This window comes from Salvelinus sp. IW2-2015, unplaced genomic scaffold (assembly GCF_002910315.2).
Source record: "Salvelinus sp. IW2-2015 unplaced genomic scaffold, ASM291031v2 Un_scaffold396, whole genome shotgun sequence".
Taxonomy (NCBI): domain Eukaryota; kingdom Metazoa; phylum Chordata; class Actinopteri; order Salmoniformes; family Salmonidae; genus Salvelinus; species Salvelinus sp. IW2-2015.
Genome location: NW_019942552.1, coordinates 7,872 through 23,490, shown reverse-complemented (window position 1 = coordinate 23,490; position 15,619 = coordinate 7,872). Strand labels below are relative to the sequence as shown.

The 15,619-nt window shown below is 43.1% G+C and overlaps 1 protein-coding gene across 1 annotated transcript; it reads right to left on the bottom strand.

The window, feature by feature from the left end:
- Nucleotides 1-487: 487 nt before the first annotated feature.
- Nucleotides 488-4,493, bottom strand: LOC112068306 (homeobox protein OTX2-like). The gene is made up of 4 exons (XM_024135410.2): nt 4,405-4,493; nt 2,666-2,881; nt 1,869-2,020; nt 488-1,537 (listed from the first exon to the last, which is right to left on the bottom strand). Exons 2-4 carry the CDS (start codon nt 2,760-2,762, stop codon nt 923-925), a joined length of 864 nt encoding a protein of 287 aa, XP_023991178.1. The 5' UTR covers nt 2,763-2,881; nt 4,405-4,493; the 3' UTR covers nt 488-922.
- Between the last annotated feature and the right edge of the window lie 11,126 nt (nt 4,494-15,619).

Here is a 15,619-nt window from a genome sequence, read left to right as displayed (position 1 = left end):
ATAACTAGAAAGAAAAAAACATCGTTTTAAGAAGTTAAACAGGCGACAATGGGGAATCAGTTCAAACGTTCTTTATTTTTGTGTTTAGCCTTTTCATAGCAGTTTGGCATAACAACATTGAGCTGTATTTGGTCATTGACGGACACTGATGTTTCAGGCAACTTTGCTGCTCATTGACTCGGCCACTCACACTGTTTGAAAACTCCCTATTTCAACTAATATTTCATCGTAATAATTTATCATACTTAATTAAACATTTAAAAAACTATTCAATTCACAGCTGGGTGATCGCAGATGCGAAACTCGGAATTGCATACGGGTACAAGGAATCACAGTCTCAAAAAGCTAACACAAATAGAAAATGCCAAAACACTTAGGGGACATTTATGAGCACACGCATACTGGTTGATTGTCTGTTGGAACTAGTGTCTTATAAACATTTTTCATAAATTAAATAGTGCATCCAGGTTCGCCTCACAGGCGCGCACACGCACGCACACACGCACACAATGCTTTGATCAAAGGGCCCCTTTAGTTTGCCAACCAAGAGGAGAGGATCGGGGAGTCGTAAGAAGCTTATGGAAAGCTGACCCATTCCACGCGCTTAGCCAAGGGTTGCAGCTTCTCTTGATCATTTTCTTCTTGGGCAACACTTTTGTTCCATGTCCTTGATCAAAGTTAAAGAGAGTTCACTGAATTTTCAATAAGTTAACTCAGCAGTTGTTACGCTGTCAGAGAGACGAAGCGGCAGCTCCTCTCCTCTCACTGCTGCTGTTCGGGGTAATAGTTTGATGCCCAGGACCAGCCATTGGAAAACGATGCCTTTCGCCGACTCATTCCCTGCCAACCTATCTGGCCCACCGGATTGACTGACGTTTATTTCACCACATTGTGAAAATATAATGTCACTCACTCATTCTTCTCACAACACCTGAAATTTCCACGAGGACTGGTCTTTGTAATCCAAACAGTCCGTGTTGAAGTTGAGTTTCCAGGCCGCGGCCTGGTCCTTGTAATCCAGGCAGTCTGTGGGACCACTGAAGCTCAGTCCCGCTGCCCCATACCCTGGCGTGGAGAGGGACGAAGGCGGGCTCAGGTGGCTGGAGACCCCGTTGCTGCCCATGGGGCTCATGGTGGAGCCCGCCGCGGAGAGCTGGTGCATAGGCGCCAAGTAAGATCCGCAGTCCATCCCGCTGAAATACGATGAGGATCCGGTGTAGCCTTGGCTGTATCCGGACGCCTGGGTGTAGGTCATCGGGTAGGACCGTTGCATACAAGAGGAGGCGGAGGTAGAGAGTGGGTCAGACAGCGGGGAGATGGAGGCCGGGCTCCAGATGGACACCGGGGCAGTACTGCTGCTTACGAGCGGATTTGAGGTGCTGGGAGGCGGTGTGAACTGTCCGCTGGCACCGCTCTCGGAGCTGGCTTCTCTCATTGGGGAACTTCTCTTTTTGACGGGTTTGGTCTTGCTCTGCGCGCCGCTCTGGGACTGTTGTGCCTGCTGGCGACACTTTGCCCTTCGGTTTTTAAACCATACCTGGAAGAAGAATTTATGTGTTGAATTGTAGTAATAAAATGGAGAGGATGCTCAGACAGTTTATTTATCACCCCATGAACGCAAAAAAATGTGTTGTAGCGTTTTATTCATGTTTAATTTCAATAGAGTCMGCCATAGTGGATGCAAAAGAAGAGGCTCGTAGGACTATACACTGGGGGGTGAACACTCCAATTATCAGAGTGGAGAAGACACGCTCTGAAGTGGCGTCTGGGTGCTTGACTTCTCAAATCCAAATTAACGAGCTGCGTAAGTGGCCTTGACTCAGAACCCGGATGATCGCGTGTGTTTACTCAAAAGCCTAGGGACTCACCTGAACACGAGACTCAGGTAAATTGATCTTCAGGGCCACCTCCTCGCGCATAAAGATGTCTGGGTAGCGGGTCTTGGCGAACAAGTTCTCCAGAATGTCCAGCTGGGCGCGCGTAAAGGTCGTCCTCTCGCGCCTCTGTTTACGAGGGGCGCCTGTATGAGAAAAGGTCTGTTCGTTAAGTCAACATTAAGTAGCCTACTTTACAAATACAAACAGGTTATTGCTTTAGGAGAAAAACATTGTTTTATCCTACATGGGCTAATCAATGTGGCTTGTCAACTGTAGCCTATCCAATAGGCCTAACGTTGCAATTTTGATCATGAGCAGTTAGGCTATGTTTAGATGGATAAATCGTTTTACAGGGAATATTTTTCTTTGCTCAGATCTCTTTTTGCAAACGTTTCCAAGACATGATTCTTGTTAGTTTAGGATCATTAATAATTGACATGTAGTTCACCCCACGAGGACCAGAAGAATATTGTAGCGTTTAATGTACAACATTATCCCCTCMTAGTTTAGATAATTCACTACAGACTTAAGCAAGATGAGAATGTTTATAAAGCCAATGGCAAATTATATCGAAAACACAACTTTCGAATKAATTATAATTCCAAGTCTACATTAGTATATATTTTTAACTTGTTTTTATCTTATKGTTATCAGTTCATTTAATCATAATTTCGTAAGAAATAGACTCGACAATAAACAAATCAAATCTATGCAATAGGCCTAAGCCATTTGAGGTGATTRCATTATTTCATGGTTATTTGTGTAAGAAATGTCTTCCATGCCCTCACCTGGATAGCCGATAGACGGATGGAGCAGGTCCATTCCGGAGGCAGACAAACTCAGGCCGTTGACTGTGTACTGCGGCTGCTTCAGATAAGACATCATTCTAGCCTCCGATCGAAGGGCAAAGTTGCAGAGAATTTTGAAAACAAAAAGGCGTTGAAAAGTACCCTTTTTAGTTTAGTCCTCAAGTGTTGGATTCTTCTCWATTCTTCTACCGAAACCTGAACAGAACACAACAGGAAAGAGAGAGAGTGTGGMTTTGGTTAAATGATAAGTCCTTGGTTATTCGTTGGAGGCGTTACGCGCTCTTTACGCAGCGAGGTGAATTTAAAAAATGAGCGTCGTCCTGCACCGCCAGCGCTCTTAAAGCAGATCGGAGACCCCCAGCTGTCCTTGTGGACTGAGGATCCTCTGTCTGTCTTACAAACGTTTGCGCCACCTACTACCCCCACCCCTCACACACACACACACCACCACCATCACCACCACATCCCACCAGCACCAAAAACATCCCATCATTTCAGCACGCCTTCTTCGAGAACAAAAACATTGTCGTTAAAATGCGCACACACATTGGACCCCAACAAGGCAAGGCGCACTATTAGCATAGTACCCACAGGTTAGCATCAGCTAATTGTCCCCAGTATAGACGGCATGATTGGGGGCCATTTGCAAAGACAAAGCCCACTGTTGACCAGATAAATAATGCTGATGACAAAAGAGCCGTTGGCGACAAAAAAAAGAGACAATACTGTAAACCCAGCGCTCTACATATTCAGGCAATTAAACTACCACAGCATCCTACATTCTATCTATAGAATGTGTCTGCTGAAAGGGCGAAATCCCTTCTACATTTAAATGTGAACSGCAATTTAGCAAAATGACGAGAAACTTGGGGAAACTGTTCCATAATTGTAATTCGAGCCGACATTATTGACACTCCCTGGGCGATTTCTACCTAATTAATAGCTCCCGGTAATTAGATTTAGGTGGTGAGACTATCGAAAAGTGTTGATTAGCAAAAAACACTTTATTTTAATCTAAGCAAACAAGCACTTGCTCCGCAATTAAGAACCGATCACATTTCTCTCATTCGGTGGAYAGTCTCTTTTTTAAAGAGAGTTCTTTCCTATAATAAATCAATATTCTACACTAAATGAAAATGTTACCTTCATAAATTCAACAACATCGTGTTTGATATTAAATGTAGCCTACACTGTTAGGTCTAATAAATCCTCAATAATCCTTATGTACATTTGTTGTAAGAACCAACAATCTAGCCATCAATCGCCCAGAAAGGAAACAATGTATTTTCCCACTATCCACTTGAATGGTGAGGAAACAAACATTATTTGGGTAGTAATTATTAGACTATCTGCCTAATAATATAGCCTAGGCCTATATATTTTGGCCCCAAACGGCGAACAATATTTTCTAGCGTCATATTGATCTAGCACACTTTTATTGTACATTTCCAAGAGACCTACATTGAAATTACATTTAAACTTTGGCCTATAAAAAACTACAAATACAAAAACGCAAACACAGGATCGCAGGGTGTAGTGTATTACAATGTAATAATATCTAAGGATGCATGTCTGTTTATTTATGAAAGGATACGCTTACAAAACGTTTTGCCAATCAAATAGCCTACATTTAGCAAATCATAAGTTGTTACTTTCAAGTTGATAGTTGGAATGATTCGTTCTAGCCCATGGTCCTATTGGAACCAATCTGCTCCTACCTGTAGAATCGAAGTTGCAACTGCGAGTTCCCTCCTCCTCTCGTGCACGTATCCCAATAGGAGACTTCATACGTTTTTATATGTAACGGCCACCGGCCTCAATCTGTCACTTTTTTTCACCCAGACCCATCTACCGGTTGCTCCACATCCGTTCAATAATAATTACCCTGTCCGAGAATTAATTATTATTGCCCACAAGTTTTTTTCCCAAAGTTAAAAAAAAAAAAATTAACGAGATAATCCGTACGGCACGCGCTGCCCTGATTACAGGACGCTAGCCGCGACTCCGAGCGRTCCGCATTCGGGCTGATTAATTTTCTGCGTCACGAAAATAAAACAAAGACTGGCATTGTATTTATTAAGCCAGCTGACTGCCAGACAACCTCCCCCAACCTCACTCACTTTCCCAAACTGATACAGGCTGCATAATAATAATAACAACAATAATAATAGGCTAATAATAATATGAGATATAGGCCTAATATAATAACAATAATAATAATAATGGTAATAATATGCGAATATAAGAAGAAGAAGAAGAAGAATCTTATTATCATTAAGCCAACAGCGTGACATTTAAAAATATATATGTTTTAACTGCAAATGCAGGGKTTTTCAACAGTTCAGTTGGGCTTTCCCAGCAGGCAACAAACTATAAAACCATCACTGAGTGGACATTCTTCTCAATCAACATCCATAAACAACATTTTCGTATTGATGAATATGGGTTATAGCATGCTCCGAGTTCTCCTTCTGCAGCCCGTTATGCTAGTGGCTGTATTGCCTCCAGTGTAGCCGCCATTGCCAGAGAGCAAGAGAGGTGAGGGGTGGGAAAAGTTTCTTTTTAAACACGCCTCCACAATTATCGCTCCATGCGGAGGTATTTCCATCACAAAGAGCACTTGGTACTATTGAAAGATCAGAAATTACACGATAGAGATACGTAGGCCTATATAAGATGCTTGGAAATTACTAGCACGGTTAGCACAAATAAGACGGGCCGAAGAATGCAAAAYAGGAAAGAATTACAAAAAATTGGTAAGACAGAGATAGCCAATGCAGTTCTATGGATGGATGAAATGGAAATAACTGTATAGAATGTTACTCTGGCAAACAGAATATGTCATTATTAATCATTCTCGGGGCAATATATTGCTTAATATTTAGATGATATGCTACAGAGCGAGTGTTGATAATTTTAACCAGAGGGAGATTTGCTAAATAACCCTGACAGCTAATGGAATAAGCGAGGGAAATGATGTGGAGTGATGTTGAACGTTTCCATGCGACGTTGGTCTCCTGAAATAGGCTACCAATGGGCTGATTAAAAAATTTATTTAGGATTTGTTGTGACTGTCCTCACCACTGTCATGGTTATCAGTGTCATTAAAAATACCACCTCGGTCTCCTGAGTAGAGCTCGTYGCCCCAATGAACGATGATCCATTGGCGTGTACTCCGCGAGCGCACCGCAGCGCCCCTATCTTCGTGGCAAAGGTGAGGMTGACTAGCGAATAGCAATCAAACAATTAATAATAGCAATAACGTTTCACACAAATTAACCAGTCCCGCTGTATATCAGMGCAAAGAGCATTGCTCGAGTTATTGTCGTTCGTGATTTTTAGCCTAATCGGTTTCGTTTTGTTGTTTTTCTTCTGTTTTATTTAAACTAGTTTGAACCAAAAAAGATTTTATAGATAATGTTAGCAAAATTATTATTGTTATGCAAGCATACATGTTTGTTAGTCGACTGCACAGATTTATAAGTGGTGAAGTTCTAGCCAGGCCTTGCCGCGAGGAAGGGAATATACATTCTTGGGGACATGACTGTCACGGTTTGGTAAATGTAACCCTCTCAGGGAGATTTAAAATCTCTGGCACACGCAGCACCCCTCATCACTCTCTCTCTTTCTCTCTCTCTCTCTCTCTCTCTCTCTTTCAAACAACACCCTTCTCGCACATATTCACACATCATGTGCCTGCTATTCCCTCAGAAATAATATTCTTCATCCTATTTTATAAAAAAAAAAGTATAAATAATTCCCTTTCCAGGCAAAATATATATTTTCTTGCTCACTGTCATTTTAGCTTTTTAAATTTCGAGAGAGAAAAACCTATTTTGGGATATTTCAAAAGGCTTTTTCAAGAACGAATTCACACAGCTTATCTGTGAATACAACCGCTACTTTTTTGTTTCTCTTCACCCACGCCCCCCCACTCCTCCCTTTTCCCTCCCCCTCTCCCATTTTTGTCCTAGGGGACAGGTTGCGTTTTGGTGGGGATTAGCGTCTGAATTTGATTAGCCAGCAAGCTAATTGTTACCAGTGCTCTTTTCACTGTCTAGTTGTCACTGCATTGGTAGCAGCCTACGTTTAGGTGCAACATTTTCTGCAAAATAATAGCCTTAGTCTACTCGTAATTTCTCTATCTCTTTTTAAAGCGCCTATAGGCCTACTCCTTAAATGTGCCAATTTAATCGTGGTTTATTGAATTATGCCTGAATAACTTTATGTGAAAAATGAAAACTAAGTAGTGTTATTATACCAGTTAGCCGGTGTTTATGACCATCTGCTATATGAATAAATGCAGTAAACTAAATCAATGGAGGTCAGGCCCCTGAACCAGCCTGGTTTGCAGTGTGGTCTCTAGAAATTAAACATTAGGCTGTAGGCCTCAAATTCAAACTTTCAAACGCTTTCAAATTCAAGTGAAATATGGAATGCTATTCAATTTATTATCGCCTATAGTCCTTCGCCTTCATTATATTTTGAAGAGAACCCTAAATGATTAAATAAACAACTAATATCTCTAATATTTCGTTTCCCATGCCTCTCAGATGAGTGAAGCCATATTGCTCGTGGCTCACGCTGTCGCCTTTCATCTCGAGCTGTGATACATAATTCATCGGTAAATATCGCATAGCCCCGGGGAGCGCTCGAACTAAACGGGGCTCTGATTGTAAAAGGTGAACGCGCTTGTTAACGTCTGTGGCAATATGCCCTCCCTCTGACTCCCGTCCAATTGAAGGAGTCACGGTTTCTCCTGCTGCTAGGGAGAACGAATTGGGGACTTTAAGAATCGTGGGACTGGGAATGGCTCAAAGTAAAGCTCCATACATGCATGATAGGGTCCCAGTCAACTGTATCTAATGTATTACTGCTATAATAATAATAATAATAATAATAATAATTTTCTAATAACAGTGTTATTACTCATCACTATAAATACATTTATCAAATTATTGTTGTCTTATATGGTTTGAAGAACACATTCAATATATTGTATACTAAATCCATATCAATGATGTCATAGTTCAGTTCAATGTCATTCAGCTGTCCAGCTCAAGGTCAGATCGATGTCTTGGCCTACTCACTCACCCCATCTGTCTCACACACACACACACACACACACACACCATCTGCACCATACAGCTACAATGTTATAACTTTATTGATGAACATGTTGGCGACATAAAAGTATTCAAAGTATTGATAGGACGGCATAAATATTGAGTCGTCATTACTTGACAATACAGCAGGTGGTTACATTCAAACGCAGTAGTTATGAAGCTTCAGTATCTGTTACTCATCCTGTTTTCAGCTTCTGATTGACTCATTCTATTATTGTCCTCTTCACTGCCACTCAGGTAAGCTCAGGTGAGAATGTATTCATTCCTGGTTCCTACCATTAAGACTGTTCTTACATTGTCAACTTACCTGGCAAAAGTAGAAAAGTCATCCATCTTTTCTCCCCTTTGCAGTCTCCCTAACTACAGGGGTGGAGTCAGATGATTGACAGATAGGCCCAAGGGACTAATTCAAACTACTAGCAATTACTTCTACTATTATTAGGTGATTAGTTGGGAGATCTTATAGCCACAACATTTCTCAAAATACAGAAAAATACATATATTAAGAAGAAAACTGTATTTACATAATAAACATAATCCATACGAGTGTCTGTGGGAGGTTGGAATTCCTCGTCCCTGCTGGTACCTCGTTAACCTCCCAGGGCTTGTGGGTAGTGTTATGCCCACAAGAGGCCTTAAACCTGGGCAGTAGTTTTCAGGTTCTGGTCCCTGGAGGGCCAGGACCCCCATAGTGAGAGGGAGGGGGAGGGATGGAGGAGGGCCAAACAAAAACACACCCTGATATCCTGACAGCAAACAGCCCACCTACTGACGCTTAGCATTGGAGGCATGACCCCCCCCCACACACACACACACACACAACAACACACACACCACACACGCACACACACACCCAACACACACACACACCACAAACACACATCCACAAGCACACACACACACACTCCACACACACACACCAGGTTTTTATCATGTAGCTATGTCTATGAAACTTATATGAAGTTCTATGAAAGTTGTATTTGCAGGGTCATGGAAAAGGGCTTGAATTTTAGCTTTATTTTAATTGTATTATTTTAACGTCACTCTCAAATGGATGGTGAGCGTCTAGCAGCTAAAGTCCAAATAAACAGCTGTATATTAGCTAATATACGCATCCATTTGTGGTTTAATTTAAGGATTAACAAAAGAGGGAAAGAGATAAAAAGAGAAAACAAAAAACAGATGAACAAAGTTAGAAAAAAGAGCAAGGGGTGGAAAACAAAGATGGAGAGAGAGATGGAGGAGAAGGAGTGTAAATAGTTATCAGGCTGAATCGTTTGGTCTGGCTGCAGGAGTGACACTGAAAACAGTTTTTGTTTCTTTTCTTTCTTCTTCGTCTCCATAATTTGCTCTCGCCTTTCCCTCTCTTGTCTTTCCTGCCTGTGCCCCTCACCATTTTCTCGGCCTCCTTATCCTTTTTAATTTTAGAAGGGGCTATTCTGCAGCATGGAAGGCCCTATCAACTACCGTGGCCAAGCAATGCGAAAAAGGCAGCCTTTGAACGCGCGACACTGCCCCCCCCCCCCCCCCCCCCACCCACATCCACACACCCCACGCACTCGAAACACTACCCAAACATTCAAGGCTCCCACCATTGGGAAAACCAGACTTCACTCTTTTTCCAACTGTTCGGCCGAAGCGCAGAGGGGACCCAGTGCAAACTGAAAGTCTTTGAAGATGTCTGAGTTTATTGCGAGATCCTCCAAGAGTTGGTTGGATCACTCCAACAACAAGGCAGAGGTCAGAACTAGATAATTCATTAAGGAAAAATGTTTCCAATAATTTTGGGCACTATTATATCAAGTTTCTTCACTGGCAATAAGTTTAGCTTTCTGTAACTACCAAGATAATATTCCAAATTTAGTATAACTCTATTGCAAAAAGAATTCTGAAAACTATCAAACATCACTGGTTTTTACAGCAAAGACATAGAGCTAGCAAAAGAAAGGGAGTTAACGTGGGGTTAAGCAAGTGCATATGTATGCAGAGGGAAAGAAAGAAGGAGAAACTGTGATGAAAAATATAACTGACCCAGGAAGCCCTTTGCTGTTTTAATAGAGAAGTAGAAAAGGGTTAGAGGGCAAATGATGTAGAGACATGCTACGGGGTTAGGAAAGATGGAAATTCTCCCAGTTCACATCAGGCCTCATTTACATACACATTAACATATCTTATTGTGATCCCAGAAGTCTATTAATGTTGACCCTTGTAGTTAAATGCCTAGTTAGTAGATAATAATGTCCTGTCTTGTCAAAGAAAATGTATGTCCTCTCATTACTTTAAACAACTGCCATATTGAGAAAGGGGGGTTGGAGAAGTGAGGAGAAAAGAACAGATGTAGGTTAATAAAAGTCTCCCCACACTACTGATAACACAACTATACATCCCCATATCATAAAATATTGTTATTTTAAGCAATCATGAACTAATTTATCTACAATGCTTTCAATACATAGCCAGACTTCCCGCTATTTTGACAAAATGCAGAACTGATAATTGCTTGCCCGAAATTTCATATAGATTCTTCTTCTTCATAGTAATCGAAACAGAAAAGTGTTTGTTTTGAATAGAGGCCGCAAGAAGATTTTCAGTATGCATTTAACACCAATACTACCTAAAGCCATGACACTACCAACGCTTTGTCTAATATTTGKTGGTCTATGTTTGATAAGGTACCAGGCCACCAATTTTAATTAGGAAAATAATGTATATGGGGCATATGCATTTGTATAGTCATCCTAAAGAACACTTTACATACACTTCTGCTAATAACACATATTTTGTGCAGAATGGTTTGATGAATTATCAGACTTGCCAGTATGACTACCCTGAATATTGCCCAAGATATGAATGGCTTAAGAAACAGTGTCAACCCCAGTTACAGCCAGCAAGACCTCCTGGTTCTGTACGCGCTCCACGCACCCTGTACAGCCAGCAAGGACTCCTGCCGTTGTACGCTGCTTCCACGCCAAACCCTGTACAACCAGCAAAGACTCCTGGTTGTTACGCTGGCATCCACGCCACCCTGTACAGCCAGCCAAGACTCCCTGCGTTGTACGCTGGCCTCCACGCCACCCGTACAGCCAGCAAAAGAAAACTCCTGTTGGTACCTGGCTTCCACGCCCACCCTGTTACAGCCGAGCAAGACTCCTGTTGGTACGCTGGCTTCCACGCCACCCTGCTACAGCCAGCAAGACTCCTGGTTGTACGCTGGCTCCCACGCCACCCTGTACAGCCAGCGAAACTTCCTGGTTGGTACGCTGTGCTTCCACGCCACCCTGTACAGCAGCAAGACTCCTGGTTGTACGCTTTGGCCTCCCCCAACGCCACCCTGTTACAGCCAGCAAGACTCCTGGTATGTACCTGGCTCCACCACCACCCTGTACAGCCAGCAAACTCCTGGTTGCGTACGCTGGCTCCACACCACCCTGTACCAGCCAGCAAGACTCCTGGTTGGTACGCTGGTCACTCCACGCCACCCTGTACAGCAGCAAGACTCCTGTTGTACGCTGGCTCCACGCCACCCTGTACACCAGCAAGACTCCTGGTTGGTACGTCTGGCTCCACACCACCCTGTACAGCCATCAAACCCAGCCAGAACCAGCCAAACACAGTGTGGGCACCCACTCGCACGGTTAATCACATGGCCCAAAATTTCCATTAAGCAGGCAATTAGCATCCAAGCTTTTATGTGTTGAAATGGGCAGAGCAAGAATCGAAGAGATTAAGGAACGACAACGAAGAGAGGAAGAGTAGAAAGGGGGAGTAGAAAACAGAGACACGCAAGAGGACGCTGCAAGAGGGGCTCGAACAATAAGGACCCGCCCCACGATTTCGTAAAGTGCCCCCAATTTTATCGCAGTCTTTCCCTAGCAAGGAAAACCGTGACGCCTGCATGTGACGATCAGGATAGTAGGAGCAAGCCACAGACCGAACACGCCGGTCACCCTTTTTAACAAGTTCAGAGCCCCCGTGTAGGTCGAGCCGCCCCCGGTGGCGATAAAGAAGGGGAAACCGGATACAGGAAGGAATTAGGGAGCACAAGGTTGCTCAAAGAAAAGCGACCAGCCGAAGCCACCAGCGAGGCCGACGCTGAGAAAGAAGGCCTGAGAACGGAAATAAAGTGAGAAGGAGGAGGAGCAGGAGAGGGGCGAAGAAGTGAAGCTGGAGGGAGAAGCCGCGGAGAGAGGAAGCGACGTAAATAGGCCGATGAAATAAAATTGAGCCACAATAAGCCTACTAAGCGAAATATGGATGCCATATGAGATCCACTCAGCCATTGAGGATGGCAAGTCAGAGTTGGCCTGAGCGTTGTTTCGATATTATTGAAAGTTTGGTTGATTGATTGAAGGTTTGATAGGCTTAGCCCTTAACACAACACTAATCAGAAGCCCGTCATTTTGTCCTATGATCTGAGATGTGTTAATTGATCTAGGGGAACAATTGGGACCCCACCACTGGTTTTATCAAACCAGGGTTCTGGTTCATTGGGCCTTGATTCCTTCTCCCTCCATTGATTGTAGCGGTTGACTCGACGTAGTGCACCGCTCCGATATTCCAGCCCGGACGACCTTGACCCACCAGAAGGTGCTAATAAGCACGACGCCGCACCACGTGCGGTTTGCCTCTGAGTACGTATGGTCATAAACCACCGCGCGAACTGGGATATAATAACACACTAGTTTTCTCTCATTTTTCACATAAAGTTATTCAGGCATAATTCAAAGTAAACCACGATGTAAATTGGGCACATTTAAGGGAGTAGGCCTAATAGGCGCGCTTTAAAAAGATGGAGCTGTGGTCTGTGGAGCTAGGAGAGATGGAAATTATCCGAAAGAGACTAAGGTCCTATTTTATTTTTTTGTTGTTGTGCCAGTGTGTTTGTCCTAAGCGACGATCGAAAATTGTCCCATTCTCTGCCAAGTGGCCAATACTTGGGGGTAGTTGAGTTGGTCGATCTACCTGAGTAACGTGATGCAAGAGCTGATCTACCAATCAATGTTGGTTGTGTTGTATAAAAGGAGAAGGGAGTGGAGTGGTGGCAGCTCACATAGGTATAAGTGACATACCTAGACAGTTGGTAAATACGAGTTATTGTCTGCAAAGCTCATCTCAGAACCTCATCACATCCTTGCACATGCATAACTGAGTACAGAATTTCCTCCAAAACAGTGAATAAACAAACCCCGCATAAAAACACCAAATTAGTGACTTCGAGACATGAGATGGCTAATCAACCAGAGTGTTCGAGCGACAGCTGATCACCCAATTGTGACCGCGAGATAAGATCTGCCTGAGATTCGCTGGTTGCCCCTTATAGCGGACACAAACAAGAGTGGTCTTTTAAAATGCCTTTCTGTGAGGAGAGAAAGTTCTGGGGTGTAGGCGTGAAAAGGGAATGCCAGGTCTATGGTGGGGGGCGCGTGCTTGTTGAATGGGAAGATGACATAACAAAAGTTAAAGATCAGATCCAGCCCCAAGCGACACACATCGAACACTCAACTCTCACAGAATCCAGCTGCGTAGCTGAACACCTATCTCCAGCTATACTCGAGCAGCGAAACAACACTACTAACTACTCAGACACAAACACGACATCCACACCAAACACACACAACTCACAGTGATCTATCCACTTCTCACACATCGCAAAATGTCACACACACAAACAGAACCACATCTAAACAACAACTACGAACCAGTGTGAGCCAAGAAAATATATATTTTGCCTGGAAAGGGAATTGTTATTACATCTACTATCATCTTATTCTATATAATAACAAAGATCAGTAGTAACTGACAAGCACCACAACATCATATCAATGTTACTGCAGACGTGTAATTATCCAACACACGAACCACATTTGCCATCGCGTGGAGTATGTGCGTGAGCCCACAACTGCGTTTCTCGTCCTTGAAAGAGCGACAGATCGTATGATCTGGAGGGCCGAGAGAGAGAGCGAGCAAAGAGAGAGGTAAGTGTCTGATAAAAGGCGCCTGAGATTCACTTGAAGCCCGTGTTGCCAGAGATTTTGAAATCTCCGGCTGAGTGAGAGCGATATGAGCATAATTTCAGCAATAAACTCGTGGGACATCTATAGGCCCCAGAAGAATGTATTTTTCTCCCGTGTCCGTCGACAGGGCAAAGAGCAAATCCGCTTGCACTATTCAGAGGAGAGCATTTCTGAAACTCCACTTATAAATCTGTGCAGTCGTTCACCATAACCCAAAGACTAGTCCGCTATATTGGCTCTGTCCACGATAATACGAGAACTAATAAATTTTTCGCTGTTTCATAACAATTGCCAATCGTAGCAGAAACCAAAATCGTTCTGGTTCAAACATAGTTGTAATATAAAACGAGTTGAAAGAACACAATGAACATTTCGAACAAAAGCGTAACACATCACAAGCGATGTGTAGGGCTAAAAAGAATATGCTCCCCCTTGGCTACTCAAGACGACATATATACAGCAGCAACAGAAAGCAATATAGCGTCTCAGTACATATTGCAGAAGGAAGAAGCTCTGCCAAAATATCAGGGCGGGGAGACTGGTTAATCTGTGTGAAAACGTTATGTCACCTAATTAGTCTAATTCTACTTTAGGCATTCACATATATGACGACTAAGAGTACTAACGCCTCTAGCACCTAGCTTCAACATCTTACGACTATGAGATGACCGCTAGCGAGTGTCGGCTTCTGCCGAGGCAGATGTGAATCTATACGGGCGCCAATTGGATCTCGGTTCATTGGGGGCTTACGAGCTCTACCTCAGGAGGACCGAGGTGTCTATTCAGAGGTGCTTGGAATTTTTTGTGAATGACACTGGATAGACCATGAACGGCAGTGTGGGTATCTCAGCAACAAGCACGATAATTGCCATACAGATGAATCTTATTTGTTTAATATTCGAAGTGACTCTCCCGGAGGATCTGGACTTGAGCGTCCTGTATTCTCCATGCCACGGTTTCGGAGATCGGCAAACGTCGGATGGTAAAACTGATAGGTGTGGTCTACAAAACATTAGAGAAACTACTCATAGCTCCCACACCTAGTGCTAGTGTCTCCTCTTTCTTCGCCATTACCTATCTCTGTTTAGCTTTAGATCAAACACCGTTTGCTTAGTATAAGCACAAATTTTCTACACCCTCGCCATAGAGATTACCAACATTTATTTATTCAATACACAAGATAACGCTCTGTAGACCAAATAAATCAAAAATCTTTAAATATTCAGTCAAATATCCAGCTATGCACCCTGAGGCACAGAGGGAATATCGGGTAACTATTACGTGCTGCATGGATTACATGCTTTGCCAGCAATTTTAATTTCCAGTTCAATACTAACTGATTATCGCAAATTATTTTTACCGCTCAAATCATAGTATCACAATATACACACAATTTCACCATGACTCAATACTCAGTTAGATAGGCGACAAAATCAGACGCACTGCTATCACTGCTGTCTTACCACATTTTTTGTAATTACATTTCCTTTTTTCTCATATACTGTCGGCCCGCTTATTTGTGCCTAACCAGTGCATAGCCAGTCCTGATTAATACCTCGGAAGCAGACTACCCTTTCTTTAATAAACTAGGCTAGCCCTCACGTATCCTCCTCCTATCGTGTAACCTATCTGATTCTGTTCCAATTGTACCGATGAGCCAAGTGCTCTTTGTGAGAGATCGATTTGATAATATATTCGTGAGATGCGCGCATGGAGCAGATATATTTGGAGGCGCGGTGCCTAAAATTAGAAGAACCACTTTTTCTCCTCCCACACCGCTCAAGCACATCCCG